Source organism: Tetrao urogallus (genome assembly GCF_951394365.1).
Source record: "Tetrao urogallus genome assembly, chromosome: 27".
NCBI classification, from domain to species: domain Eukaryota; kingdom Metazoa; phylum Chordata; class Aves; order Galliformes; family Phasianidae; genus Tetrao; species Tetrao urogallus.
Genome location: NC_136840.1, coordinates 2059198 through 2084929, shown reverse-complemented (window position 1 = coordinate 2084929; position 25732 = coordinate 2059198). Strand labels below are relative to the sequence as shown.

At 56.4% G+C, this 25732-nt stretch overlaps 4 protein-coding genes across 4 annotated transcripts; all 4 read left to right on the top strand.

Moving 5' to 3' along the window:
• Positions 1-814: 814 nt before the first annotated feature.
• On the top strand, positions 815-6556 carry LOC306956042 (disintegrin and metalloproteinase domain-containing protein 32-like; the record flags this gene model as incomplete). The annotated part of the gene is made up of 20 exons (XM_079547440.1): positions 815-860; positions 938-1002; positions 1197-1258; positions 1429-1507; positions 1588-1664; positions 1737-1893; positions 2120-2185; positions 2420-2491; positions 2588-2754; positions 2861-2942; positions 3065-3201; positions 3812-3998; positions 4214-4303; positions 4526-4724; positions 4879-4987; positions 5235-5418; positions 5517-5597; positions 5718-5835; positions 6230-6377; positions 6454-6556. The coding sequence occupies 20 exons, from the start codon at positions 815-817 to the stop codon at positions 6554-6556; spliced, it is 2229 nt and encodes a 742-aa protein (XP_079403566.1).
• Positions 6557-6663: 107 nt separating this feature from the next.
• LOC306956102 (disintegrin and metalloproteinase domain-containing protein 18-like) lies at positions 6664-13420 on the top strand (the record flags this gene model as incomplete). The annotated part of the gene is made up of 20 exons (XM_079547516.1): positions 6664-6709; positions 7334-7398; positions 7605-7666; positions 8126-8204; positions 8437-8513; positions 8585-8777; positions 8902-8958; positions 9107-9178; positions 9435-9601; positions 9687-9768; positions 9891-10027; positions 10587-10767; positions 10864-10971; positions 11111-11309; positions 11449-11557; positions 11701-11884; positions 12116-12196; positions 12464-12584; positions 12663-12819; positions 13288-13420. 20 exons carry the CDS (start codon positions 6664-6666, stop codon positions 13418-13420), a joined length of 2310 nt encoding a protein of 769 aa, XP_079403642.1.
• A 32-nt stretch (positions 13421-13452) lies between these two features.
• LOC306955966 (disintegrin and metalloproteinase domain-containing protein 32-like) lies at positions 13453-18041 on the top strand (the record flags this gene model as incomplete). Its single annotated transcript, XM_079547347.1, has 18 exons — positions 13453-13583; positions 13665-13743; positions 14090-14166; positions 14263-14437; positions 14620-14685; positions 14939-15010; positions 15125-15291; positions 15386-15467; positions 15625-15761; positions 15853-16033; positions 16162-16251; positions 16373-16571; positions 16721-16826; positions 16951-17134; positions 17332-17412; positions 17532-17631; positions 17722-17866; positions 17996-18041. 18 exons carry the CDS (start codon positions 13453-13455, stop codon positions 18039-18041), a joined length of 2118 nt encoding a protein of 705 aa, XP_079403473.1.
• Positions 18042-18886: 845 nt separating this feature from the next.
• LOC306956101 (indoleamine 2,3-dioxygenase 2-like) lies at positions 18887-24509 on the top strand (the record flags this gene model as incomplete). Its single annotated transcript, XM_079547515.1, has 10 exons — positions 18887-18985; positions 19711-19806; positions 20230-20349; positions 20447-20565; positions 20856-20870; positions 21388-21487; positions 21622-21739; positions 21955-22006; positions 22985-23133; positions 24160-24509. The coding sequence occupies 10 exons, from the start codon at positions 18887-18889 to the stop codon at positions 24507-24509; spliced, it is 1218 nt and encodes a 405-aa protein (XP_079403641.1).
• Positions 24510-25732: the final 1223 nt, after the last annotated feature.

Genomic DNA, 25732 nt, shown 5'->3' with positions numbered 1-25732 from the left:
TCTTCTGTATATACATATATAAATATATAGAGAGAAAGTGTTTGCATTTGCAGTAATAAAATACTTGAACTCCTGTGGTTTCCCATAAACATAGACTAAGATTTATAACACTATTAAAATCCATCAGATGTCACCCAGGCTATCAGCAGACTCGTCCATGGGGCTCTTCTGTCTGTCCCTGTTCCCATTCTGTCCCACTCGAGTCAGGCTCTGCCATTTCCTGGCTCTGCTTTGTGTTTGGCAACGTGGGGAGCTCACATCACAAAGTAATCCAGGATGTCCTTAATTGTACTTCAAGCTGTCCGTGTGAACTAAAACTATGCTGAAAACGGTGCCTTCTAATACGTTTTTTATACTTCCTTGTGCATGTTAGCAATATTTGCAGGGTGGTGGTGTAGGGGCAACCAACGTGCAGTTTTTAGAGGCGGTTCTGTGGAAATGGCTCGGATTTTAAACGTGCCGAATATTGCAGATGACTACTGATTTCCTTTTATGAAGCATACGTGATCCCTGCCCCCGTTGGGTTGGGGGAGGGTTCCCACTTTACAGTGGGAGCAGCATCCCCCCGTTCCCATGAGCTTCTGGGACGCAGTGTGTGTGTTTGTAGCGCTCGGGGGCGACGGACTTGCTGTACCCAACCTTTGTAAGAGCAAGCAAGCAATAAACACGCTGGTTTTGTATAAAAACACCCTTTTTGTCCTCTGCTGCTTTCCTGGACACGTGGCCGTTCCGTTGGGGCCGTTGCTGGTGGAGCTGTTCTGTTGGGGCCGTTACCAGCAGAGCTTTGCTGGTTGCTGCTGAGCAGGCAGCAGCAATGGGGCCGTGCCTGATGTTGGGAGCTACGCTGCTGGCTGTGATGTGTGAGTGCTCCCTGTGGAGCTGTGGGGCCGTGTGGGGGCTGCTGGCTGTGATGGCTGCTCTGCTGCTCTCTCCCCAGGTCCACGAGCGTTGTCACAGATCACAACCCCGCTGCAGCTGCCCCCCAATGTGACGGGACTGTCGGTACAGTGCTCCCTTCCTACTCATGCAGGGGTGGGTGGGTGCAGTGGCTGGGCGATGGGGGTGATGTGCTGGTGGGTGAGGGGCTCTGCCAGCCCCTCAGGGAGTGTTGAAGCTGGTTGAGCTTCCATTATCTGCTCTCTGAGCTTGCTGTTCTGCTTATAATTCTCCCCTCCTCTGCTTTTCTGCACTCCAAGGACAAGCTGTCCTACATCCTCACGGTGGAGGGGAAGCCATACACCATCCACCTCGAGAAGCAGTGAGTTGGACCTGCCCTGCTGTTCTGGCACGGGGCAATTCCCACCTGTGGGCACTGGGGTGGAACGGGTGGGGGGTGCTTGTGGCTGCAGCCCTGATGGCAGCAGTTTGGGGTCTGCAGGCAGTGTGGGATAACGCTTCAGTGTTTGACTTAACACTCTTCTCCTGCAGTCTCTTTATACCTGAGGATTTTAGGATTTATGTGTCAGATGAGCCAGGATCCTCGATGGCTGATTTGACCCGTATCAAGGTAAGCTTGGGTTGTTATTATTTGGTGACCAGCACTTGAGACTCCCCAGCTCAGAAAGGGTTCCCTCTGCTTTGCCATAGGGCGACTGCTACTACCGTGGCTCCATCGAGGGCATCCCTGGTTCAGCAGTGACCATCAGCACCTGTGCAGGGCTCAGGTATGGGCGCAGGGCTCTCAGGTAGGAGGTACCAGGCCTGGCACTGCCGGTGGCACCGTCTCCCCCCTGCAGGGGCCTGCTGCAATTCCACAACGTCAGCTTTGGGATCGAACCTCTGGGCTCCTCTCCCACCTTTGAGCATTTCGTTTATCGGCTGAGAAATGAGAACACGGCGGGGTTCCTGTTTGCTCAGAGCCACCCCAGGGCTGCAGGAAGAGGGATGCAGGAGGTGAGCGTGGGGCTGTGCCCTGCGGGGCTCTGAACCTGGGCAGCCTGGATGGCAATGGCTTGCAATGAGCTGCTGTGTGGTCACTGTGCTCCTGCCTCATCTAACAAGAAGAGCTGTTGAGCTGAGGTGGCTCTACACATCATTGAGATTTACATAGCACAGCAAAGCTCAGGGACACAGTTCCTAGGGTGTAGGAATACAGAGCATCCAGCTGTTCTCTTTTCAGCCACCATCGGATGCAGCCCAGTTGCCCAAGTACATTGAGGTGTATGTAGTTCTGGACAAGGCTCTGGTAAGTCAGCAGCATCCGTTTCCTCCCTGTGTTTGCTCTGATTGTGCCATTTCCAGCTTCCACTAATTCGTGGCTTCCCTTTGGGGTGGTATTTGTGCTGAGGGTTTTGCAGGAAGGGAAGGGTGGATGTTGGTAGCTCGCACTTACATGATGGGCATAGGGAACACTTTAACGTTGTCTTGTGCTGTCACAAGCCATGCTTTGCCCATTTTCATGTCTCGTGCTGTTTTTTAGCACAACTATTTGGGCTCAGACCAGAACGCTGTGACGCAGAAGATGATCCAGGTTTTCAATTTAGTGAACAGTGTAAGTTTGGCAGAGGCGCAGCCCCTCGGGCTGACACAGAGGTTTAACTGCTCTGAGACCAAGGCGTGAGCAGCCACTGCTGCTGCTACGTTTCAGATCTTTAATCCCCTGAATGTGACCGTGGTGCCGTCCTCCCTGGAGCTCTGGATGCAGCAGAACAAAATCCCAACGGATGGAGCAGCAGATGAGCTTCTGCAGCGGTTCCTGCAGTGGAAGCAGTCGCACCTGGCTCTGCGGCCACACGACGTTGCCTGTCTGTTTGTGTAAGACCAAAACACCCCAATAACTGCAGATGAGCAGAACTCAGCTCCCAGCTTCCAGCCACGGGGCATCACAGGGAGGTCTGTGCACAGAGTTGCTCTGTTCCAGGTACCGGGACCAGGCTGACTTCACAGTGGCAACATCTCCGGGAATGCTGTGCCGCAGAGATGCATCTGGTGCTGTGGCTGTGGTATGGGGCTGTGCTATGGGGTCGTGCTATGGGGCTGTGGTATGGGGTCGTGGTGTGGGGCTGTGCTGAATGGGGGGATGTGGCCAGGCCGTATCACAGCCAACAGCACTGCTCTCCTGCAGCTGCAGCGCGCCGTGACTCTGGAATCGTTCTCCATCGTCCTGGCGCAGCTGCTGGGGCGCAGCCTGGGCATGGGGTTTGATGATGGCCGGGGCTGCCGCTGCCCCACACACACCTGTGTCATGGAATCGAGAGCACTGTGAGTGCCCGAGGGTCCCTGTGTTACAGATACCCCCAGCAGAGGGCTCTGCTGCAGATGTGGTGGTGGCGGTGGTGCAGGGATACCTGCTTGGGAAGGGAGGAAGGATAAATAGGGGTTCGCTTTTGAAAAGCAAAGCTTTATTTCTGAGAGCAAGAAATTCCTGAATGCTGCCCAATCCCCATCAGAATCACAGAATGGCCAGGGTTGGAAGGGATCTCAAGTATCACAAATCTCCAACCCCTTGCCGCACGCAGGGCCACCAGCCTTCACATTCAATACCAGACCAGGCTGCCCAGGGCCCCATCCAACCTGGCCTTGAACACCTCCAGGGATGGATGAGGCATCACAGCCTCTCTGGGCAGCTGTTCCAGCACCTCACCGCTCTCATAGCAAAGAACTTTCCCCTGACATCCATCCTAAATCTTCCCTCCCTCAACTTCAAACCATTTCCCCTTTTCCTGCTGTCATCTCCCCTTTCCAAGAGTTGATTCCCTTCCTGTTTGTAGGCTCCCTTTAGGTACTGCAGGCTGCACTGAGGTCACCCCGCAGCCTTCAGCGCTGCATGGCAGCGGCGGTGCCAGCAAAAACGGCTCGTCCTTTCTTTCAGACACATCAGTGGGACAAAGGCCTTCAGCAGCTGCAGCACTGCAGACCTGGAGCAGTTCCTGAGGCGCGATGCAGGGCGCTGCCTCCTGCACAGCCCTCAACTGCGGGGCTCCTCCCCACGCCGTGCACCCATCTGCGGTAATGGGGTGGTGGAGCAAGGCGAGCAGTGCGACTGCGGCGACACCGAGGTGTGCACTGCATCTGCAGACAGAGCTGTGTGTTGTCCATGCAGAGCTGTGTAAGGCTGTGCTCTGATCCTGGCATCGATCTGACGGCAGCTTTGCGCACTCTGGCTTGATTCGCGTTGTGGGGGTGAAAAAGGGGAGAAGGTGTGATGATGAGAAGTTCTTTGGGGGGGGGACGGACAAAAATGTGGTGTAATGTGGTGCTGCTGTGTCCTCAGGCATGCTCGAAGGATAAATGCTGCACTAAAGGATGCGTGTTTAAGCCAGGAGTGAAATGTTCCTCCGGGTTATGTTGTGAAGAATGTCAGGTAAGGCTCTGATCTTGTAACCATCGTCGATCGTCGGAGAAATATCGTTTCTTAAGGATGGAGACAAACTGCTGCAGCCCAATTGAGGTGGTTCCTGGGTGGGGATTTCCAGCTCAGCTCCCTTTAATTCTGGACGGATGTTACTGGGGGAGGTGTTATTGCTGGGGGTGTGCAATGCCCCAAAGCCACGGGCTGCAGCCAGCAGTTGGTGTTCAACCCCAGTTCAAAGCTCCCAACACTCCGTGCCGCCCCCCCGCCGACGCTCAGTGCGATCTGCCCGAGTTCTGCAACGGCTCCTCTGCCTCCTGCCCCCCTGATGTCTACGTGCAGGATGGGCACAGCTGTGAGCACAGCACAGGCTACTGCTACCACGGGCGCTGCCAGTCTGCTGAGCTGCAGTGCCAGCGGCTCTATGGGAGAGGTAAAGGCACCCAACACAGCACGGGGGGCGGCGGGTGGTGGGACGCTGGGTGGTGGCAGCGACTGGGGTTTGCATTCTGCTGTGTGCAGCCTGAGGAAATAGGAAGCTGTTGAGGGCTGTGTGTGAAGAGCAACGTTGCTGGTAAAACATGCAGGTTCGAGGAGCGCTCCCGTGGTGTGCTATGAGGAACTGAACAGCCAGAGGGACAGATTTGGGCACTGCGGGTACCACCCCCGGCACGGCTACAGGGCCTGTGCATGGAGGTAGGTGGCTGAAGAGGGGCACTTCCCTGCTAAAAGCACACCGTTGGGTTTAATTCGGGCTGTGCAGAGCAGTTAAGCATCAATGCTGTAGCTGTGCTCAGCAGCAAATGCAGAGCTGCGTGTGTTCTCCTTGCCAGCACTGCAGCCCCTCTCCACACTGGCGTTGTGAACGATGCTGATGTTTCACCACGCAGTGTCTGTCCATATCCGTGTCCAAGCATCCATCTCATGCAGATTGATGTTCCAGGAACCTTCGCTGTGGCAAACTGATCTGCACCTACCCACACAGCGCCCCGCTGGAGACTGACGGCGCTGCAGTTGTTTATGCCCGGGTTCGGGAGCAGCTGTGTGTATCTCTGGATTTCCTGAATGCATCACCAAGGCAAGATCCCCTGCTGGTCCCACCGGGCACAAAATGCGGCTCCGAAATGGTAGGAAAATATTTGATCTGCATTTTTATTTAAAATGCGTTGAAGATTTTGCTCTGATGTGGGGCGCTGAGCTGAGCACTCTGACTGTGGTGTTCCAGGTGTGCATAAACAACACGTGCCACCCTCACTCCGTGCTGGGCTACGACTGCAGCAGTGAAATCCAATGCCACGGCCACGGAGTGAGCAACAGCGTGGGGCTGCGGGGGGATTCCCTACCCACACCACATCATGATGGGTGGCCCTGGGCAGAGCTGTGCCTGACCTGAAGACCCTCTGCCCCCTCCCCATATCTCCCCCAGGTGTGCAATAACCGCCGGCACTGCCACTGCTATCCAGGATGGAAACCTCCCGACTGCCGTCAGCGTGGGTCGCGCCTCGGGGGCAGCGTGGACAGCGGTGTGCAGCTGCTGCAGAACAGTGAGTGCAGCAGCGTGGGGTTGTAGAACCACAGAACCGTAGGATCACAAAGTTGGAAACGACCTGTAAGATCATCCTGTCCGACCTCCCATCACCACTGCTACCACAAGCACTAAACCACATCTCGCAGCTCCTCATCCAGACGCCTTTTGAACGCTGCCAGGGACGGCGACTCCACCACCTCCCTGGGCAGCCATTGCAGTGCCTGGGAGAAAAAGTTCTTCCTTATGCAGGGCCACCAACCTCCACATTTAATACCAGGCTGCCCAGGGCCCCATCCAACCTGGCTTTGAACACCTCCAGGGATGGACGGGGCATCCACAGCCTCTCTGGGCAGCTGTTCCAGCACCTCCCCGCTCTCGTAGCAAAGAACTTAACGCTCTCTTTGCCCCAGGGCCCCACCAGCACCGGGCACAGCGGAACGCGGCGAGGAAGGCAGGGTTACTGGCCGCCTGCTTGCTGCTGCCCGCTGTGCCCGTGGTTGTGCTGCTGCTGCTGCTTCGCCGGGAGCTGCGGATCCGTCAGATCAGGAGCGGAGAACGGTGAGTGCGGGGCGGTGCGGTGCGGGGCTGAGCCGCTCCGTGCGCTCACATCTCCCTCCCTCTCCGTTCATCGCAGCATCGCCGAGGAGCGCAGCGAGGACGCGGAGGAGGAGCAGGAGGAGGAGGAGGAGGAGGATGAAGCGGAGGGGAACGCGGCGGAGAGCAGCGGGAGTGAATAAAGAGTTGGGAACACCGAGCGGCCGCGTCTCTGTCCTGGGGATGCGGGGGGAGGGGGGGTGGCACGGAGGGGCCGTTACAGTGGGGCCGTTACCGGAGGGCTCGCAGTATGGAGCTGCTCCTGGTGATGCTGCTGGCGATGCTGGACGTTCTGCGTGAGTCCGACCCTTTGCGGGGCTGTGCGGGTGGGGATCCCGGCTCGGAGCTCAGCCGCCGGGTGATCGGTGGGCAGAGGGATGAGGATTTGGGGCTTTGTAAGGAGGAGTCCTTGGGAGGACCCCGTGCCGGTTAGGTTCGCCCTCAGCAAACTCTGAGCTCTGCTGTTGGAGGCTGAGCTGCTCGAAGAGCCCCTCTGCTGCCCGGCGCAGTGAGCACGAGTTGTGCTGCCGTGCCCGATGTGCGAAGTTCCATTCAGGGACAGCAGCACCACGGCGTGGGGCGGAGCTGAGCTCCTCCTGAAGCAGATGTTTGCGTGCAATAAACAGCGAGCGAGGGCTCCATGAGCCCTGCTGCGTTCTGGAGAAGGTGAGCTGACCTGGAGCCTCCCCTCGTGCTCCCATTGCTCAGAATTCATATGGCCGGGCTCGGGTCCAGCAAGCGATACGTGGAGTTTGGTTTAACCTTCATAAAAGGTGCTGCATGGCTGCGAGGCAGAGCAGGTGAAGTTCTGCAGGCACAACCCATGCAAAGCTGCCTTTCCTGCTGCGCACGGACCCAACCGCAGCTCACAGGTGCCCACAGGAGGGGCTGTGATCACTAAACCCAGTTCGTTTCTTTAGATTCACAAGTGCCTCTGCACATCATGGTTCCCCAGAGGGTGCTCTCAAACACAACTGGAGAGATGGTACGGATCAAACTGTTCTGTGTGTGTGTGTGTGTGTGTGTGCATGCCTACCAGTGCAGGGTGCAGCCCTTACAGTGCAGCTCTGGGAAGAGACCCTGAGCTGCCCCAGGGTGGCTGATGGAGTTGGCAGCATCTTCTGTAGCTGCTCCCTGTGTTTTGTTTCCCTTTCCTAATTCTTACTTTCTCTGCTTTTCTGCCCATGCAAGGACACGCAGTCCTACATCCTCTCAGTGGAAGGGCGGCCGTACACCATTCACCTCAAGCAGCAGTGAGTTCATTCCATCCTGTTCTTACGTTCTTTGCTATGAGAGAGCGGTGAGGGGCTGGAACAGCTGCCCAGAGAGGCTGTGATGCCCCATCCATCTCTGGAGGTGTTCAAAGCCAGGTTGGATGGGGCCCTGGGCAGCCTGGGCTGCTGTTGAATGTGGAGGTTGGTGGCCCTGCATGTGGCAGGGGTTGGAGATTTGTGATCCTTGAGCTCCCTCCCAACCCTGGCCATTCTGTGATTCTGTTTTGGCGATTCCAACCTGCTGCCACCCCCCCATGGCTGCGCTGGGGGCTGGGGCTGCTCATGCCTGCAACTCCAATGGCAGTGGTTTGGGGTCTGCAGGGACTGTGGGCTCCGTACACGTGCAGTGTGGCTGCAGCAGTTGGTTTGATCTGGGGAAATCCCAGATAAACATTTCTTTGGGTGTTTTCAGAGCGTTTTGCTGTATTTCTGTTCCAGGTTCTTTTTACCTGCTGATTTCAGCATTTACACATACAATGAGACAGGATCGTTGCGCTCTGATTCACCCTATATCAAGGTAATCTCAGCTAGCTTCTCTCTGTTGGCAGTTTGCAGGGTGGCCTTCCTGCTCAGTGCTTTCAGACTTGTCTCTCCTTATTACAGGAGAGTGGAGTTTCCCTTCTTTCTCCACTTTTTGGCATCCTAAACCATGCAGGGGTGGAACAGAAAGCTGTCCATGCAGATACGCAACCAGAGCCATCGTTGGGAAGGTCTGGGATGTGCTGAGGGTTCCCTTTGCTTTGCTATAGGGCGACTGCTACTACCGTGGCTACATCGAGGGCATTCCTGGCTCAGCAGTGACCCTCAGCACATGCATGGGGCTCAGGTATGGGGCGCAGTGCTGCTGTGCTCAGTGCTGCCCGGCGCTGCCACAGACTGACGCTGTGCCCCCTGCAGGGGCCTGCTGCAATTCCACAATGCCAGCTATGGGATCGAGCCGCTGGGCTCCTCGCCCTCCTTCCAGCACGTGGTTTATCCCGTGAGCAGTGGGGCTGCAGTTGAGGCTCTGCTCCCACACGGCCACCTTGGGGTCGGCAGGGATGCCCTGGCGGCTGACGGCAGCTCTGACACAGCACAACCAGCTCTGAAAGTGAGTGCTGTCATTGGGACTGACCCAGCACCAACATCTCTGGGTCTGTCAGAGCTCAGCACCCATTACGTCTCAATTACATGCATAGATTAATTAACAGTGACCAGCTTTTTTTCTCCTCCAGCTACTGTCAAAGCACCGCAGAGAGGTGTTGCTCCATGTGGTTCTGGAAAGGAGTTTGGTAAGCCTGGCGCAGCCCGACTCCAGGCTGTGGTTGTCCTCTGCATTCCTGCAGAGCTTTGCAGTGGTCCCACATCTCTCTGTGCCCCCCCGTGGCCGTCAGCCCATCACAGCATGGCCAACAGCCACCGTGCATCCCTGTGTTCCAGTACAGGCACCTGGGGGACGACCAATACATCGTGTCACAGAAGGTGGTTCAGCTCATCAGCTTCCTCGACAGCGTGAGTTTCACCTGTGCTCTGTGTGCTGCAGTGGGGAGTTCTGCTGGTTGGGTTCAGCTCGGCGCTGCTCGGCTTTGTCTCACGTTTGCTTTCAACCGTGTTGTGCCGGGATTACTCCCAGTCCCTAAAATCGCTTTGGTGCCGTGCTGTCCTATAACGAAACGCTCCACTGAGGGGCGGTGGTGCTCCGTGCGCAGAACGGCTGCGGGCTCTTCCCTGCCCGACATGAGGGTCATCTCTGTCGTTGTGCATCCAGATGTTCAGCTCCCTGAATGTGACCGTGACGTTGTCCTCTATGGAGGTCTGGAGGTTGAGGAACAAAATTCAGACCACGGGGGCTGGAGAAGTGGTGCTGCTGCGCTTCTTGGATTGGAAGAGGAGCAGCGCAATCCTGCGGCACTACGTAGTGCCCTACCTGCTGATGTAAGAAAGCCACTGCCTTAGCAGCGAGCTGCTAAACCTTTGTGCTTTGGATCATCGGGCATTGCACAGAGCTGCTGTGTTCCAGGTACCGGGACCAGGCTGACTTTGTGGGTGCGACCTCTCCGGGGATGCTGTGCCGCAGAGATGCATCTGGTGCTGTGGCCGTGGTATGGGGCTGTGCTATGGGGTCGTGCTATGGAGCTGTGGTATGGGGTCGTGGTGTGGGGCTGTGCTGAATGGGGGGATGTGGCCAGGCCGTATCACAGCCAACAGCACTGCTCTCCTGCAGCTGCAGCGCGCCGTGACTCTGGAATCGTTCTCCATCGTCCTGGCGCAGCTGCTGGGGCGCAGCCTGGGCATGGGGTTTGATGATGGCCGGGGCTGCCGCTGCCCTACACACACCTGTGTCATGGAATCGAGAGCACTGTGAGTGCCCAGGGGTCCCTGTGTTACAGATACCCCCAGCAGAGGGCTCTGCTGCAGATGTGGTGGTGGCGGTGGTGCAGGGATACCTGCTTGGGAAGGGAGGAAGGATAAATGGGGGTTCGCTTCTGAAAAGCAAAGCTTTATTTCTGAAAGCAAGACATTCCTGAATGCTGCCCGATCCCCATTAGAATCACAGAATGGCCAGGGTTGGAAGGGATCTCAAGTATCACAAATCTCCAACCCCTTGCCACACGCAGGGCCACCAGCCTTCACATTCAATACCAGACCAGGCTGCCCAGGGCCCCATCCAACCTGGCCTTGAACACCTCCAGGGATGGACGGGGCATCACAGCCTCTCTGGGCAGCTGTTCCAGCACCTCACCGCTCTCATAGCAAAGAACTTCCCCCTGACATCCATCCTAAATCTGCTTGGGAAGGATAAAGGCTTCGCTATTGCAAAGCATTACCTTTTCTTTCCAAAATCAAGATGGAATGCTGCCCAGTGCCACAGCAGTGGCGATGCCAGCACACAACCCCCGAGGTCCACCTTTTCTTCCAGACGCATCGGTGGGGCAAAGACCTTCAGCAGCTGCAGCGCTGCAGACCTGGAGCAGTTCCTATGGCAAAACCCAGAGTGCCCCTTCCTCGGTGCCCTGCAGGTGCACCCCGACCCCAGAGCCGCCGTCTGCGGCAACGGCGTGGTGGAGCACGACGAGCAGTGCGACTGCGGTGGCGATGTGGTGAGAGGGATGGGGAATGGTTGTGGGGCTGGGATCCCTGCCCTGCTCCCTGACGGCAGGACGGGGGCAGCACTCGTCCTGCAGCGAGAGCAAAAGTTCATAGCGTGCTTGCAGGCGTGTGCCGTGGATGCGTGCTGCACTACGCAGTGCAAGCTGAAGCCCGGCTTGGAGTGTTCCTTGGGACTGTGCTGTGAAAAATGCCAGGTGAGACGTGCGAGACCCTGCTGGGAGTTAAGGCAAGCATCACGCTGAGCAAGGCTGAAACGCTGGGTGGGAGCTGGATGGACGGGATGGGGGTGCGGTGCTCACAGAGCCGCAGCCAGCAGTTGGTGCTCAATCCCAGTTCAAAGCTCCCAACACCCCGTGCCGCCCCCCCGCCGACGCTCAGTGCGATCTGCCCGAGTTCTGCAACGGCTCCTCTGCCTCCTGCCCCCCTGATGTCTACGTGCAGGATGGGCACAGCTGTGAGCACAGCACAGGCTACTGCTACCACGGGCGCTGCCAGTCTGCTGAGCTGCAGTGCCAGCGGCTCTATGGGAGAGGTAGAGGCACTTGGCGCAGTGCTTTTGGGGCCGGAACCCCCCCACACACCTGGGAACGGGTCCCTCTAGCCTAAAGAACTGATCTATGCTAAACTCAGCCGTGTTTAGCCGTTCTGTTCCGTTGCTTCCAAACTTCCAGGTGCAAAAAACGCCCCTTTGGCGTGTTATGAAGAAATCAACAGTCATCAGGATAGGTTTGGGCACTGCGGCAATCGGCTGCTGGATGGCTACCAGCCCTGCTCCTGGCTGTAGGTGTAACCCAGGGTGTTTGGTTGGTGCTTCCCTTTACTTCCCAAGCAACACTTCATGCAAAGATCTCACACCGCTGCGGTGCGGCTGCGTTCTGCACACTGACTTTTCTTCCTTTGCTGTGCTCTGATGAATTTCTTAGGAATCTGGGCTGTGGAAAGCTCATCTGCACATACCCAAATCAAGTTCCCTTCACCAAGTTAAAGGGTGCCATCATTTATGCTCAAGTGCAAGAACATCTGTGTGTGTCTTTTGATGTCATGCATGCACCCAGTGAGGCAGATCCTCTCCTGGTTAAGGATGGCACAAAATGTGGTCCTGGAAAGGTAAGAAGTGTTCCCCAAGCTGGCCATTGCTCTATAAAAGATCCCTTGTTCTTAGGGACGATCAGTAAGCCAATGGCACAGGCAATAAGCAGAGACCACCTTTAAATTATACTGCAAAATAGCAGCTATTTCCAAAGCTGTTACACCCTGTGATCATGGTACATCATCAGCTTGATAAAGGGAGATAGAAAAGTGCCCAGCAGGGTTTTTTTTTTCCTATTGTACTTGCAGGTGTGCATGAATGGCACGTGCCACCCACACTCCATTCTGAACTATGACTGCAATGCAGAGAAAAAATGCCATGGGCACGGGGTAAGTGACAGCAGCGCTGCTGGGGAGGTGATGCTGTGCTGCTCAGTGTTGGAGAGGAGCAAGAGGTTCTTTCCAGGTGTTTGGGACTTGGCCAAACCTGGGGGTCCTCATCCTCCAGAGTCATCATGCAGCAGCATGGGGGAAATCGAGACTGTTTAATGTTGTAAGGCCAAAATTAAACGGGATAAAGGAACTTGGAGTATTTGCTCATCTAGATTAGCAGAAAACTGGAAACGGAGAGTTTTCTTTTCACTCTGGCACTTGCAGGTGTGCAATAACAAGAAAAACTGCCACTGCCACCCAGGCTGGAATCCACCCCACTGCAGCACGCGGGGATCTGCGCTGGGTGGCAGCACTGACAGCGGGCAGCGGCTGCGGGAAATGGAGAGTGAGTGCGCATAGAGCGGCCCCGAGCAGCCCCAGGGCTCTCAGCATCACCTGGGCTGCCGTGCGGTTCTGTCCCCAGGCCATGCCCCGAAGGTCTCTCCGAAGGATATGCTGAAAAACGCGCTGCTGCTGAGCTTCTGCCTCCTCGTCCCCATCCTCATCTGCATCGTCATCCTGATCATGAAGTGGAGCCGGCTGATGCGGCGCTGTGCCAGGAGTGAGGTGGAAGCTGCTGAGTGAGTTGACGTTGGGTGGGTGAGCAGGGATCGGTGGCAGCTCCTGGGAAGCTGTTGAGATCCAGAGGACATATTCCATGCCACCCAGCTGGCTGTCTGCAGAAAAGGCCTGGGAGAAATTGCTGGTTCCAAGGGAAAGGAAACAGTAGAAGGGGAAAAAAGTTAGATTCAGGAGGAGCTACAGGTGTCACAACTGGAAAGCAACACATCTGTCCCGCTGTGAAGCAGTGAGAGAGTGAGAAAGACAACGTGAGAGCAGGTCCAGGACAGGGCAGGCATCTTTGGTGTCCATCAGGGCGTCACCGTGTGCTCCCTGACGGTGTCCCCAACCCAGAATAATGGGGCACAGATTTTGGGATGCACACGTTTTGGGAATGGAGATGTGATGGGGTCCGGCAGTCCGTCCAGCTGGAGGCGGCGTGTGAGAGCAGGGACCGGGCAGCGCTGAGTCCCCATTTGTCCCTGCAGCTCCGTCGACGAGGAGACCAGCAGCATCGGGAGCAACGAGAGCAGCGGGAGCAGCCAGAGCAGCCGTGCGGGGATGGAGCCGGAGCCGGAGCGTGGCTCGGGGCAGCGCGCGGGGGATTCACGCGAGCAATAAAGACGTTGAAGCAACCGGCGGTGGTCGGGGCGATGCGGGCGGCTCTGGGGCTGGCGGTTCTGCTGGCGGTGCTGCTGGGAGGAGCGGCCCAGGGGCGGCCCCGCGTCCGAACCTTCAGCATCCCCATCGCTGGCCGTCCCCGCACCGTGCGGCTACGGCAGCAGTAAGCGGGGATGGCGGCGGCCAACGGGGGCGGCCCCGGCGGGGAGCGGCACCGCGGAGGGTCCGTCTGTTCTGTGCGCAGAGTTTTTCTCCCCGAGGAGGTCCGGATTTACACCGACGGCCGCGGCGGAGGCGAGCAGACCGAACTCGCGCATCTGGAGGTAACGGTGAGGCCGTGCGCTGCGCCCGACGGCTTTGGGTAGGGCTGGAGGGGACACCCGGAGCAGCAGCGGTGCAGTTTCCCTTCTGCACGGACGCTCTTTGAGGCCTCTTGCTTTCCTTGGGATGCTCTTCCGCCCCTGGGGAGCGCACGGAACCTCAGTTGGCGGTGCTCTGAGGCCGGGAGGAGCGGCCACCAAATGCCGTCGGTTCGGTGCTCGTTCCTCGGAACCTGCGGAGATGGGACGGGACCACAGCGCTCAGCTCTGGTGCCCGGCGCTGTTTCTGCTCCCTGCTGCTCCCCACACAGCAGGCACCGCGCTGATGGTGCGGCTTCACTGCTTCCAGCGCGACTGTTTCTATGAAGGCTACGTGGAGGGTTTCCCAGGGTCACTCGTGGCACTCAGCACCTGCTCCAGGCTCAGGTAAGCTGCCCGCCCTGCTGTGACAGCAGGAGCACAGGCAAGGGGACCGGCAGTGCTGCAGCAGAGCCATTCCTGCCCTGCACCTTCACCCTGCAGTGGGATCCTGCAGCTCGCCAACACCAGCTATGGGATCAAGCCTCTGGAGGCTGCATCTGGGTACCAGCACCTCGTTTATCAGATGGAGGGGGAGAAGGTGGGCACGCAGCCGCTGGGAGGAAGCAGCTCCCTCGCCTGGGCTGCAGAGGTGTCCCTACAACCATGGGATGGAGCGGTGAGCACAGCTCAGGGCAGTTTGCTTCGGTGAAGTGATGCCATAGACCTGGGAGATCTCCAGCTCTCTGCAGCTGGGTGTTGTTCCTGCATTTGTTCAGTACCTCAAATGTTAATGACTGCCCTGTTAAAATGTCTGTGGGGATTTTTTGTTGCTGTTTAATTTGTTGTGTTCTTCTCAAGGCGAAGGAAGCTGTTCCTAAGTCCCCTCGGTATCTGGAGATGCATGTCATTCTGGACAAAGCTCTGGTGAGTTTGCATCTTCTCCATCTTAAATTGTTTTCCCTAGGAAAAACCTTCACAGAACATCAGGGGAAATGTGCACAGGGCTTGGCAGGCCCCATGAGGTGGGAAGCAGCTCCCCTGGGCATGGAAAATGACACGGAATGGGTTGCAATGGGAGAGCTGCCCAGTGTGGGGGCAATGCGTGGTGGCAGCTCTGTGGGCAGACCCTGCACGGGGTGCTCCTGTGTTCTGCAATCTGCAATCTGTCATCTTTCAGTACGACTACATGGGAGCAGACAAACATGTGGTGGCAACGAAGATGGTGCAGCTTTTCAGCTACGTGAACAGCGTGAGTGCATTCAGTTGGGTGGGAGAAGTGCTGCAGAGGGATGGAAAATGCCCCACACCAAAAGAGTGGGGAGCAAAGTTGCCCCGACCAGCCACGGTTTCTGCCTCTTTCCAGATGTTTGCTCGCCTCAACCTGACCATAGTGCTGACTTCCCTGGAGCTCTGGACAGAAAAGAACAAGATCCAAACCACGGGAGCTGCTGAAGAGTTACTGCAGAGATTTCTGCAGTGGAAAAGCACACATCGTACCTCGCAGCTGCAGGACATAACATTCCTGTTTGTGTAAGGAGGGGATGGCTGGCGTGGGGATGACAGGAATAGGAGCGTTGGTGTAGTGCAGGGCAGCACCACAGGGCTCGTTCTGTGCTGTCCTCAGCTACAGGGAGCAGCCCCATTCCATGGGAGCATCCTCTGCAAGGAAGCTGTGCCTCAAGGACCGCGCTGGAGGAGTAGCTTTGGTATGGAGCCCTGTGTCCATGCAGGAAGCCCTGTGCCTGGGCACAGCATTGGGCTGTGGGCGAGGGCTGCTGGCAGCAGGGATTGCTCTGCTGGGTGCTGAGCTGTGGTGTGGGGGCTTTGGGCTAGCAGTGCCCCACAGCTGCAGTGCCCTCGCAGTACCCTCGTGCCACAACACTGGAGGTGTTCTCTGTGGCCATGGCTCAGCTGCTTGGGCTCAGCCTGGGGATGAGCTACGATGACCCCAGGAGCTGCAGCTGTGTGGGAGCCACCTGCATCATGCAGAGCAGCGCAGTGTAAGGCTCCCGTCCTCCTAATGTAGCTTCTGCTGATGGGAAGGGCCATGGAGTGGAGCCCCGGCACACAGACCTCACCCTCTGCTTACAGTCACTCAGCTGGCGCCAAAGCCTTCAGCAACTGCAGCATAAGAGACTTGGAGCGTTTTCTCACCTCTGGAGAAGGGCAGTGCCTGCTGAACAGGCCACTTGTGAACGTGTCCTACAAAGCTCCAGTGTGTGGCAACAAAGTGGTGGAGTTGGGAGAGGCCTGTGACTGCGGGTCGGCGGAGGTGGGTGGTGAGCCTTGATGGGAGCTGTGCCTGGGGAAGAGCCACACCAGGAACCCCTGGAGCTCTGTCCATATATCCCTATGGGATCAGCATGAGCTCTCCTGACTGTCTGTGCTCGTTGCTTCCAGGAGTGCCGGCGTGATCCCTGCTGCACTGTGGGTTGTAAGACAAGGAAAGGGGTGCAGTGCCTGTCGGGGCCGTGCTGCTCCAGGTGCAGGGTGAGCCGTGCTGCAGCGGTGTTGCATTGCTTGTTTGCAAGACCTGTGTGCAGAGCAGCCTAACAGGACCCTGTGCTGCTGCACTGTGCAAAGCTCTTCTCGTTCTGCCTCTTTCCACCAGTTTATGAAGAAAGGCACCCTGTGCAGAACTAGCTCTGAGGATGAATGCGAGCTGAAGGAGTATTGCAATGGCACCTCTGGGGCGTGCGCACCCAACCTGTGGGTCATGGATGGGCATCCCTGCAGGCAGAACACTGCCTTCTGCTACAGGGGGGTGTGCCAGACCGCCGACAAGCAGTGCCAGGAGATCTTTGGCAAAGGTGGGGCAGCATGCTGCTGGGGGAGCTGTTTTGCAGGGGGTATAAAGGGCCAAGAATCAAAACCACTGGGTGCAGCAGGTGGTCCCAGGGATGACGCCCAGCTGCGAGGTGGGGTGAGGCTTTCTGGCAGTGATGATATATGTTTGCAGATGCCAAAAACGGACCCTTGGCCTGCTATGAGGAAGTCAATGGCCAAAGGGACAGAATGGGGCACTGCGGCTCTGATCACAGTGGTTACCACAGCTGTGCCTGGAGGTGAGGGCTGTGGAAATGCTTCTCTCCCGTGGCTGCGCTGAGCCCTCTTATGTCAGAGAGCGACACAAAGAGGAGCAGAAGGGTGAGGGTGGTTTGCAAAGCCCTGTGCTCCTCGTGCCTGCAGTGATCTCCGCTGCGGGAAGCTCATCTGTGAGTACCTGGGCACTGTGCCCTTCACCAAGGAGAGGGCTGCCGTGGTTTATGTGCGGGTGCAGAACGTGCTGTGCGTCACACTGGACTACATGCAGCCTCGCACAGAGAGGGACCCCATGCTGGTGAGGGATGGCAGCGTTTGTGACGACCGTAAGGTGAGCGGTGCTGAGGTGTGGGGTGGCTTCTGTGGAAAGGAGGAGCTGTCAGAAGCATTTCTGCAGCAGTGGAGACCCAGGGGCAGTGGCTTTTCCATTGGTTGGATCCCAAACAAGTTGAGATCGATAGTATGAACGCCACTGAATGGGGTGAAGCAGGAGGTGGGTGTCCATCGTGTGCCGACTCTGTGCTTTAGGTCTGCATGGGACAGAAGTGTGTGTCTGCTGCTGCCTTGAACTACAGTTGTGACATAAGGAGAAAATGCCACGATCACGGTGTAAGTGACAGTGCTACGTGTGCTTGGTTTTGGAACCACTGCGTTCTCTGCAGCTTGCAGGCGTGAGGATGCGTTCATGGTCAGCTGATAGAAAGCATTTCTCTTCCTCTGCCACGCAGGTGTGTGACAGCAAAGGGGATTGCCACTGTGATGTTGGCTGGAAGCCCCCGGATTGCAGGGAGAAAGCAGAGTCACGGGGAGGGAGCAGCGCGAGTGGTGGTGAGCAGGGAGGGCTGTGAGTGCAGGAGGGGCTGTTTCCCCTCTGTTTCCCCTCTGGCTGCTGTGGGTTGAAGGAGTTGTCCCTTGCAGAGCCCTGGAACAAGAGCTCGCTGAAGACATGGCAGCTTCTCACCTTGTGTCTCAGTGTGCCCATCCTCCTTGGGCTCATCTTCGTGGTGATAAAGAGAAAGGAGCTGAAGCAATGTCTGTCCACAGAGCAGCCACAAGAAGAGAAGTGAGCCTGCTCCTCTCCATGGGGTGTGGGTGGCAGGAGGGGCAGAGCCCAGAGCTTGCCATCGGCATGAGGAGGGGAAGGCAAGTGCTGTTTGGCACTTACAGGAACCCCCTTCTGCTCCCACTGTAGGTTTGAGGAAAGCACTGACAAGGAAAGGAGCACAGTGGATGCATAGCAGCACAGCTGGAAAGGCCTTTAAGGATCTTGCCCAATTTGTGGGTGTCTGTGATGATCTTGTGAATGGAGGCAGCAGCAGCAACAGCATGGACCCCTGGGCAGGGGGCTGGAGTCTGTGTGAGGGACACTGAAAGGCCGTGTCCTTTGTGTTGTGTCCTCGTGTGTGTTGTTCAATAAAAGGTGTTTCTGGTGCCTGAGGTCTGTGATCCCTGCAGGGCAGGGCAGGGTGCAGGTGCTCCCTTCATATATTACTTCTGCTCTCATCCCCCCTGGAGCTGTTGCCATGGGAAGAGCATGCCATCCACTAATGCACATTTAATCCAGCATTACAGCCTTGTGCTTTGACAGCAGGAATTTAAAGACAACCTCAGCTCGTGTTCAGCCATTAAGAAGTTAGCTGGAAATGCAGATTAATCCTCAACCCACATAAAATGTGACTCTGGGAGCTTTGCTCCCTGCTATGCAGCACTTACTGCATGGCAGCAGCTTCAGCCATGGCTCCCCTTAATTTACCTTGGCTGCACCGAGGCTGTTATGAGAGCGTAAATCAGCAGCACTGTGCAAACCCAGGGCTCAGGACTCAGTTAGTGCACACACCACTCCCCCAAGGGACAAAATCCCCAGTCCTGGAGGGAGGACACCACTGGGGTGCCATGCTGGAGCTTCTCCCCATGTCCCCATACTCACAGCCCTATCCCTGCTGCAGGGGCTGGAGCTCAGCACTTGCTTATCAGCAACCTTTACTCGTGTTTGCTCAGCCCCTCCGGCCACAGGCACCCCCCCCCAGGACAAGGTTCGGGGCTGGCTCAGCACAAAGCAGGGCAGCAGAGTGTCCCAGCTGGGATGGAGGCCGAGGACGGGAAGGAGGAGAGCCTACAGCCCATGGCACTGAGCCGCTTCCAGCTCTCCGAGGAGCATGGCTTCCTTCTGCCCAACCCTCTGGTAGGACACAGCCGTGCCCTCGGGTCTGCGTGCTAAAGAGAGTCGGGGCAGATAAAAGTAAAGGCAGATATTGGGGTTGGTGAGCGCTGTGCTGGTTGGGTTGCCACTTAGCACTGCTTTACAGTAGTTTACAGAACCAACAAGGAATGCATGCGAGATTTTGGCTTAGGCAGATTCATAGGACAAATTCCTCGCTTTAAAAATGATTACGCTGGCTGCAGCAAACGGCACAGGGGGAGAGGAGCAGGAGCTTTGCAATTCAGATAGCGGCTGTGGATTTATGAGGAGGGAATTTAGATGGCAAATCTCCTGCGCTACAAGCGGTGCCATTTGTCACCAGGCGCAGCTTACAGCAGGAGCTCTCAGGGACAGGCAGACAGTTGTTTATCAGCCATTAGTCCACAATCACAAGGGCTGGTATTACAAGTGGAGGAACCAGACACGAGCCATTAGCTGCAAATCTGAGGGCTGGATGGGTGCTCCTGTCCCTTGCCACAGAACCTTTCCCCGTGCAGTGGAGCACTGCCACTGTGCTCCCTTTCCCCGACCTGCAGCTGCTTTGCACCAGGATGAAGCAGCTGTGTTCAAGTGCAGACTTGATCTCCCAGCCCTCTGTGCCCCGAGCAGGATCAAGCTCCCAGCCTCAGAATGGACCTGTGTATCTCTCTGGTCCCCAGCATGTGATGTGCTGATGCCTGATGCTCTCCCTCCTGCCATCTCCCCAGACAGAGCTGCCACCTTCCTACAGCCCTTGGATGGACATTGCCCAGGAGCTGCCCCAGCTGATCGCCAGCCACCAGCTCCGTGCACGCATCCACCAGGTACATGTCACTGCATCTGGCTTTGGAGTGCTCTTAAACTTCAATCTGATGCAGCTGGGTCTGCAAAGGTCAATGCAAAGCAAACCAATAGTGCTCTGACTGGGTCAGGTTAGCACCGGTCGGTCACTTTTGTGCCTGCAAAAGCAAAGCCTTAATTTGGCATAGAGCTAACTCATTGCACAGCTGCTGAGACGCCTCACGGTGCAGGGCAGTGAGATTCCAAGGGTTACCAGGGTTCATCACATGTAACCCAACCAGTTCCATCAACAGCAAACCCTGAAGGGGTGGGAGGAAAAGAACAGATATCCACAGGGAGAGCACAGGGCTGGGGGTGTGCAAGGCGAGGTGCCAGGAGGGCATTGCTGGGCTGGGAGCACACAAGGCACATGTGCTGCCCATTGCTCGTGAGGGTCTCTCTGTCAGATGCCACAACTCAACACTCAACACCTCCAAGGACGAGAGGAGCTGCACCTGGCTCACCTGGTGCTCAGCTTCCTCACCATGGGCTACGTCTGGCAGGAGGGCGAGGAGGGCACCACGAAGGTAACATCAGCCCCTGCTCTCTGGGGGCCACAGCCTTCATGCAGGGGTGATGCCAGAGCTGATACAAAGCCCCATGCTGTGTTCTGTGCCCCCCCAGGTGCTGCCCCGCAACCTGGCCGTCCCCTTCTGGGAGGTATCACAGGCCCTGGGGCTGCCCCCCATCCTCACCCATGCAGACTTCGTCCTGGCCAACTGGAGGAGGAAGGATCCCAGCGGGTAACCAGGCGAGAGTGGCTCCTGTCCAGCACAGAGCTCCCATCACATCCAGAAACCATTTGGAACCACCACAGCCTGGGGCTGACCCATGGCTGAGAGCCAGGGAAGGGTTTTGCCCCACGGTACATGTGGGGGCAAGTAGCCAAAGGCTGGACCTCCCACTGGCAAGCGACCCTGTTTGCATCCTATGCAGCACAGCCCACTGCTAGAACCGTTTATAACATCTCTCTATCTCTCTGCTTCTCCCCCTTTTCATGTGTATTTGCTGTCGATGCTCAAAATGCCTCCAGGCCTCTGGAAATTAAGTAAGTATTTAAGATGCTTATTTATTTTCTAACAGCATTAGTTTTGTTTGAATTGGCATAGCGCTCCCACACTGCAGGGCTCTGCTGGGTTAAACCTGTCTCACCCAGTGAGAGAAACAATTCAGCCCTTGGCACACAGACACCACTGCAACAGCAGCAATGCACCATGGCAGAACAACTGCTGCTCCAACCTCTGCAGAGCAGTGCTACCAGGGAAGGGTTTAGGATCCCTCAGAGGCAGAGCATTTCCCTGCCTACCTGTGCTTGAAGAGTGGGACATTTTGCACCTGGAAGGTTTTTCCCCCCAAGGATTGAGCTATGCTCTGGCCCAGCACTGGAGCAGGCAGCTGCACACTGAGTCCCGTGCAGATCCTTCAAACCACTCACCCATTTCTGGGATGCAGCAGTGCATTGGTGCTCAGTGCAAACTGCTGCAGCCCCTGAGCGCAGCACACACGTGGTGTCTGGGCTGGAGACAGGCAGGGAAACAGGGAAACAGCTGCTGGCTGCCCTGCAGGAACCTGGAGCCCATCATATCACTGCCTGGGGGAGAGAGCCTGCGCGGATTCATCCTCGTCACACTCCTGGTGGAGAAAGCAGCTGTGCCTGGCATCAAGGTAGGGTGCTGCAAGCCCCACAGCCACCTGACCCCACAAGCATTCAGGGCACAGGCTCTCTGGGTAAGTGGGGTGCATTTCCCTCCACCTATCTTAGCCCATCACTTCACGCTCTCCTTCTCTGCTCCTTGCAGGCCACCATTCAGGCCATTCACGCCCTCCAACACTTTGATGATGAGCGCCTGCACCGAGCCCTGCAAGAGCTGGCAGAAGCCATTGGAGACATGGACAAAGCCCTGAAGCAGATGCACGGTACCAGGAATGGATGCACAGTAACAGCAGCCTGCACCCTCAGGGCTCATTGGATGCATGGTGTAAATGCACTGTGCTTTTGAGCACCTCACCAAGCCCTGCTTTGAGGGCAGAGCGGGGTCCCCTCTGCTCAGGGAGCCCACGGGAAGCATTGCTGCAGGAACCACCACTTGCATTTTCCCCACAGTAACACCTCTGGTCTAATTTCCACCTAGATTACGTGGATCCAGTAGTATTTTACACCGTGATCAGGATCTTCCTCTCTGGGTAAGTGGGGTGCATTTCCCTCCACCCACATCACCTGCTCAGAGCAGCAGAGCGCAGCGCCGTGGCTTTGCTGTCCCTCAGCTCCTCGCAGGGCTGCCAGCATCACAATCCTCTCTGCTCTTGGCCTTCTCAGAAGGTTTCTATTTTTATTTCTGTTCAGCATTTCTCAGCATTCCTAAGTCAAAAGGCTCCATGCATCCTGATGATGTTTCTTTCATTTTATTTTTTTTTTTTAATCCAAGCTGACCTTGTCGTGATGGTCATCAGCCTGGAAAAACATGTCTTTGAATTCCCTTCTGCTTATAAGTACTTCCCACTAGTAAAGGCTACTATAAATACATCCCTGGGAGAACTAAAAATAATAAGGTATTCGATAATGAATCTATTTTCTCTGCAATTTGAGCAAAATCTGCTCCTGCAGTCAAACAGCACCAGCAGCCAACGCCGAAAGCTCCATGAAACAGTGCATTCTTCAGGAGGTCAGGAGATATTTTTGTGCCAGGCACATTATGGCTCTGAAATTATAACTCCTCTCTCCATTTGTAGGAGAGCATTTCTCCATTTTTGCACAAGCAGGGTGACACCACTGTGTGTTAATGGCGTGCAGAGGGGGAGGCAGCAGAGGCAGCTCAGTTCCTGGCCTTGCTAGGGATGAGCATCTTTCATGAGACGGAGGAAATCACATTCTGGGCTCGTTCTCTGCTGAAATAAAGGCAGTGGATGAGGATGCAGCCCCGGGGCTCATAACAAAACACAGCATTATGGTTTTCTCCCTGCACCGTGACCTTGCAGTGCACCTTGACGGGCTGTTTATTCCCGAATTTATCTCGCATTTGAGGACAGCTCTCAGGGCGCAGTGATGCACGGCTGGGGGCAGGAAGGCAGCACTTCATCTACCAGCCCAGGGTCACTCCTGCAGCCCAGCACTGGTTGTGCTGACCTGTCCATGTCTGTGCTGACCTGTCCATGTCTGTGCAGCTGGAGGGACAACACGGCCATGCCCCACGGGCTGCTCTACGAAGGAGTCTCCGAGCAACCCATGGCGTTTTCAGGAGGCAGCGCAGCACAGAGCTCCGTGCTCCACGCTTTCGATGAGCTCCTGGGGATTCAACACAGCCAGGAGAGCAGTAAGTCCAACACTTCTCCCTTTTCTCAGGGGCTGCACAGAACCAACCCGCTGCATTGCCCGTTGTGCAGCTCCCGTTGTGCCTACAGCAGGTACAGCAGCCCACCTTGCCCTCCAAAACCCTTCCTCTGCCTCTGGCTGTCCTCAGTACATAATATGAGGAAGTCCATAAACCAGGCTCTGGCACACTTCCGTGCTGCTATAAATTCCCGGAGGAACAGACTTTGTTTTTTTTGCACGTCAGCTCTTTGCTGAGGTTATATATGGGTACAGAGCTGAGGAGAGGAGCACGCCAGCACCCTGCCAGTAACTGAGCTCATCCATTCACATCGCTCTGCCCACACCAGAACGTGTTTATCAGAAATTAGCAAAGCCAGCCTAATAGCAAATAATGCACAGATGCCGAGAACAAAGGCTAAAATCTGCCTTTTAGGGTTAAAGCTGACACTAAGGAAGCCCTGACCTAATAAGGGTTTGCTTCTCAATTAATTTAACGCATTCAGAAGGAACTGAGGACAAGAGGCTGCTCAGGGATCTTGCTGATACTGAACAGCAGAACTCAGTGCCAGGGGCAGAAGGGAAAAGCCAGCAGGAAGCTGGTTTGGGGGTTTTGGGGTACCCCATAGACCCTGCAGCTGTGGGGCCCAGCACAGCCCTCCAGCAGGACTCAGCCCCTGCATGCTCCTGTGCTCAGGGATCTGAAAGGTGAAACCTTTCCCATAGGCATCCAGGAGAAGGAGGAGAGGGCAGGGGAAGTGCCAGCAAACGTCAACTTCTTGGAGGGCATTTGCATTGAACTTTGGACAGGGACTCATCCTTCTGCATCTCCTCTTCCCTTGGATTTACATCACACCGACTCCTAAAGGTTCTCCTGTGGTTTAACATTAACTTTTCTTTTTGTCCACCCCCCCCCAGAGCATAGGCAGGCCTTCCAAGGGCAAACAAGAAGGGGAAAAGCAATCTAATATTCCCACCTACAGAAAGGCCTCTTCTCATTTCTCCCAACGTCTCTGCTGGTGTTTTGCAGCCACGTTCCTGCACAGGATGAGGGACTACATGCCCCCTCCCCACCGTGCCTTCATCAGGGACATCAGCCAGGCTCCCTCCCTGAGGCAGCACATCCTCAGCTCTGCAGACCCGCGGCTCCGTGAGGCGTTCAACCACTGCATCACAGCACTGGTGGATTTCAGGTCCCACCACATCGCCATCGTCACCAAGTACATCGCTGTGGCCAAGGCCAGGGCAGGGCAGGAAGAGGCTGCTTCCATTGGCAAGCCCCCAGTTGCACTGGAGGCCAAGGGAACCGGCGGGTCACACATCTTCATCTTCCTGAAGAGCGTCAGGGACAGCACCAGACAAGGGCTGATCAGTGTCTGATGGCACGGTGCTTGCTGCACCTTTCTGCTCGTGCAGGTCTCAGCTCACTCCTCCCCACTGCATCCTTGCCTGCCCTGCAGCATCTCTTCAGGATTTCATGATTCCACGCTGCTCTGAAACACGAGCCTGCCTGGGGGAGGAGAGTGCTGCCATCCATCACCCCAAAGCACACAGGGAGCATCAGCCCAAGGCACCAGCAGGATTGTGCCACCTGATGGCCTCTGTGACACTGGGACTCTGCTGCAGGAATAACACAGCCTAATAAAGCTGCAGCTTCTAGGGACGAACCGTGCTGCTGGGCTCGTTACAGGGGCGATTCCCAGGTGCTCATCTGCCCTAGAACTCCTCCAAGAAACCCAAACACGCTTCCCCGGCTGAGAGCCCGCTGCCATCACGAGGTGGCAGCAGAAAGCTGCTTTTCTCCCGGTGCCGTGCAGCCGCCTGGGTGCGAGCTGCCAACAGCATCACCGGTAGCCCAGGAAGGGGGGGGAAGGGGGGGGAAGGAAGAGAAGATAAAACAAAACATTAGTTTGCACTTCGGGAGCGCTGACTGCGCCAGCAGATTGCAGGACAGCGTTTCCCACCGTGACCCAAAGCCTCTGACACCCAGACCTGGCATCTTTTGGGCACAGACCCTCCTGCCTGCACTGCAGCAGAGCACAGTATGGCAGTGCTGGGACAGGGCACCATTCTGAGCCCAGGGGGTCCCAGCAGCCACGGGTCACAGGCAGCTAGCTGCACTGCAGGTCACCAGGAGTGAGATACAGTGATTCTTGTGGCACTTTTCAACCCAGGATACTCCATGGCTCCATGATGCCTGGGCTGGAAACAGCAAGCTGTCCAGTCTACGAAATAGGGCTCTGATTGCCTTGCATTTCATTATTACTTCTGTGTCAGACAGTTTTGCTTACTGCAATGCCTGCTTCCAGGCTGAGTAACAGGCAGAAATCCTAAACAGACGTTGCAGCCACAGCCGGACCACAATTACTCACAGGGTGTCTGCTGGCAGGCACTGACTGCCCTGTCACTGCAATGCTCCAATCATCCAGAGCCAGCTGGGATGGGGAGAGCAGAATGGTTCCCCTGAGGCTGCACACAGAGCTGCAGCCCTGTATGTCTGCAGAGATTCTCAACTACACCCTGTGCACCCCTTCCCCAACTCAGGCTGCAGGATGGGGGGGACACGCAGCCACATCAGTGCCAAGATGGCTGGGAAAGCTTTT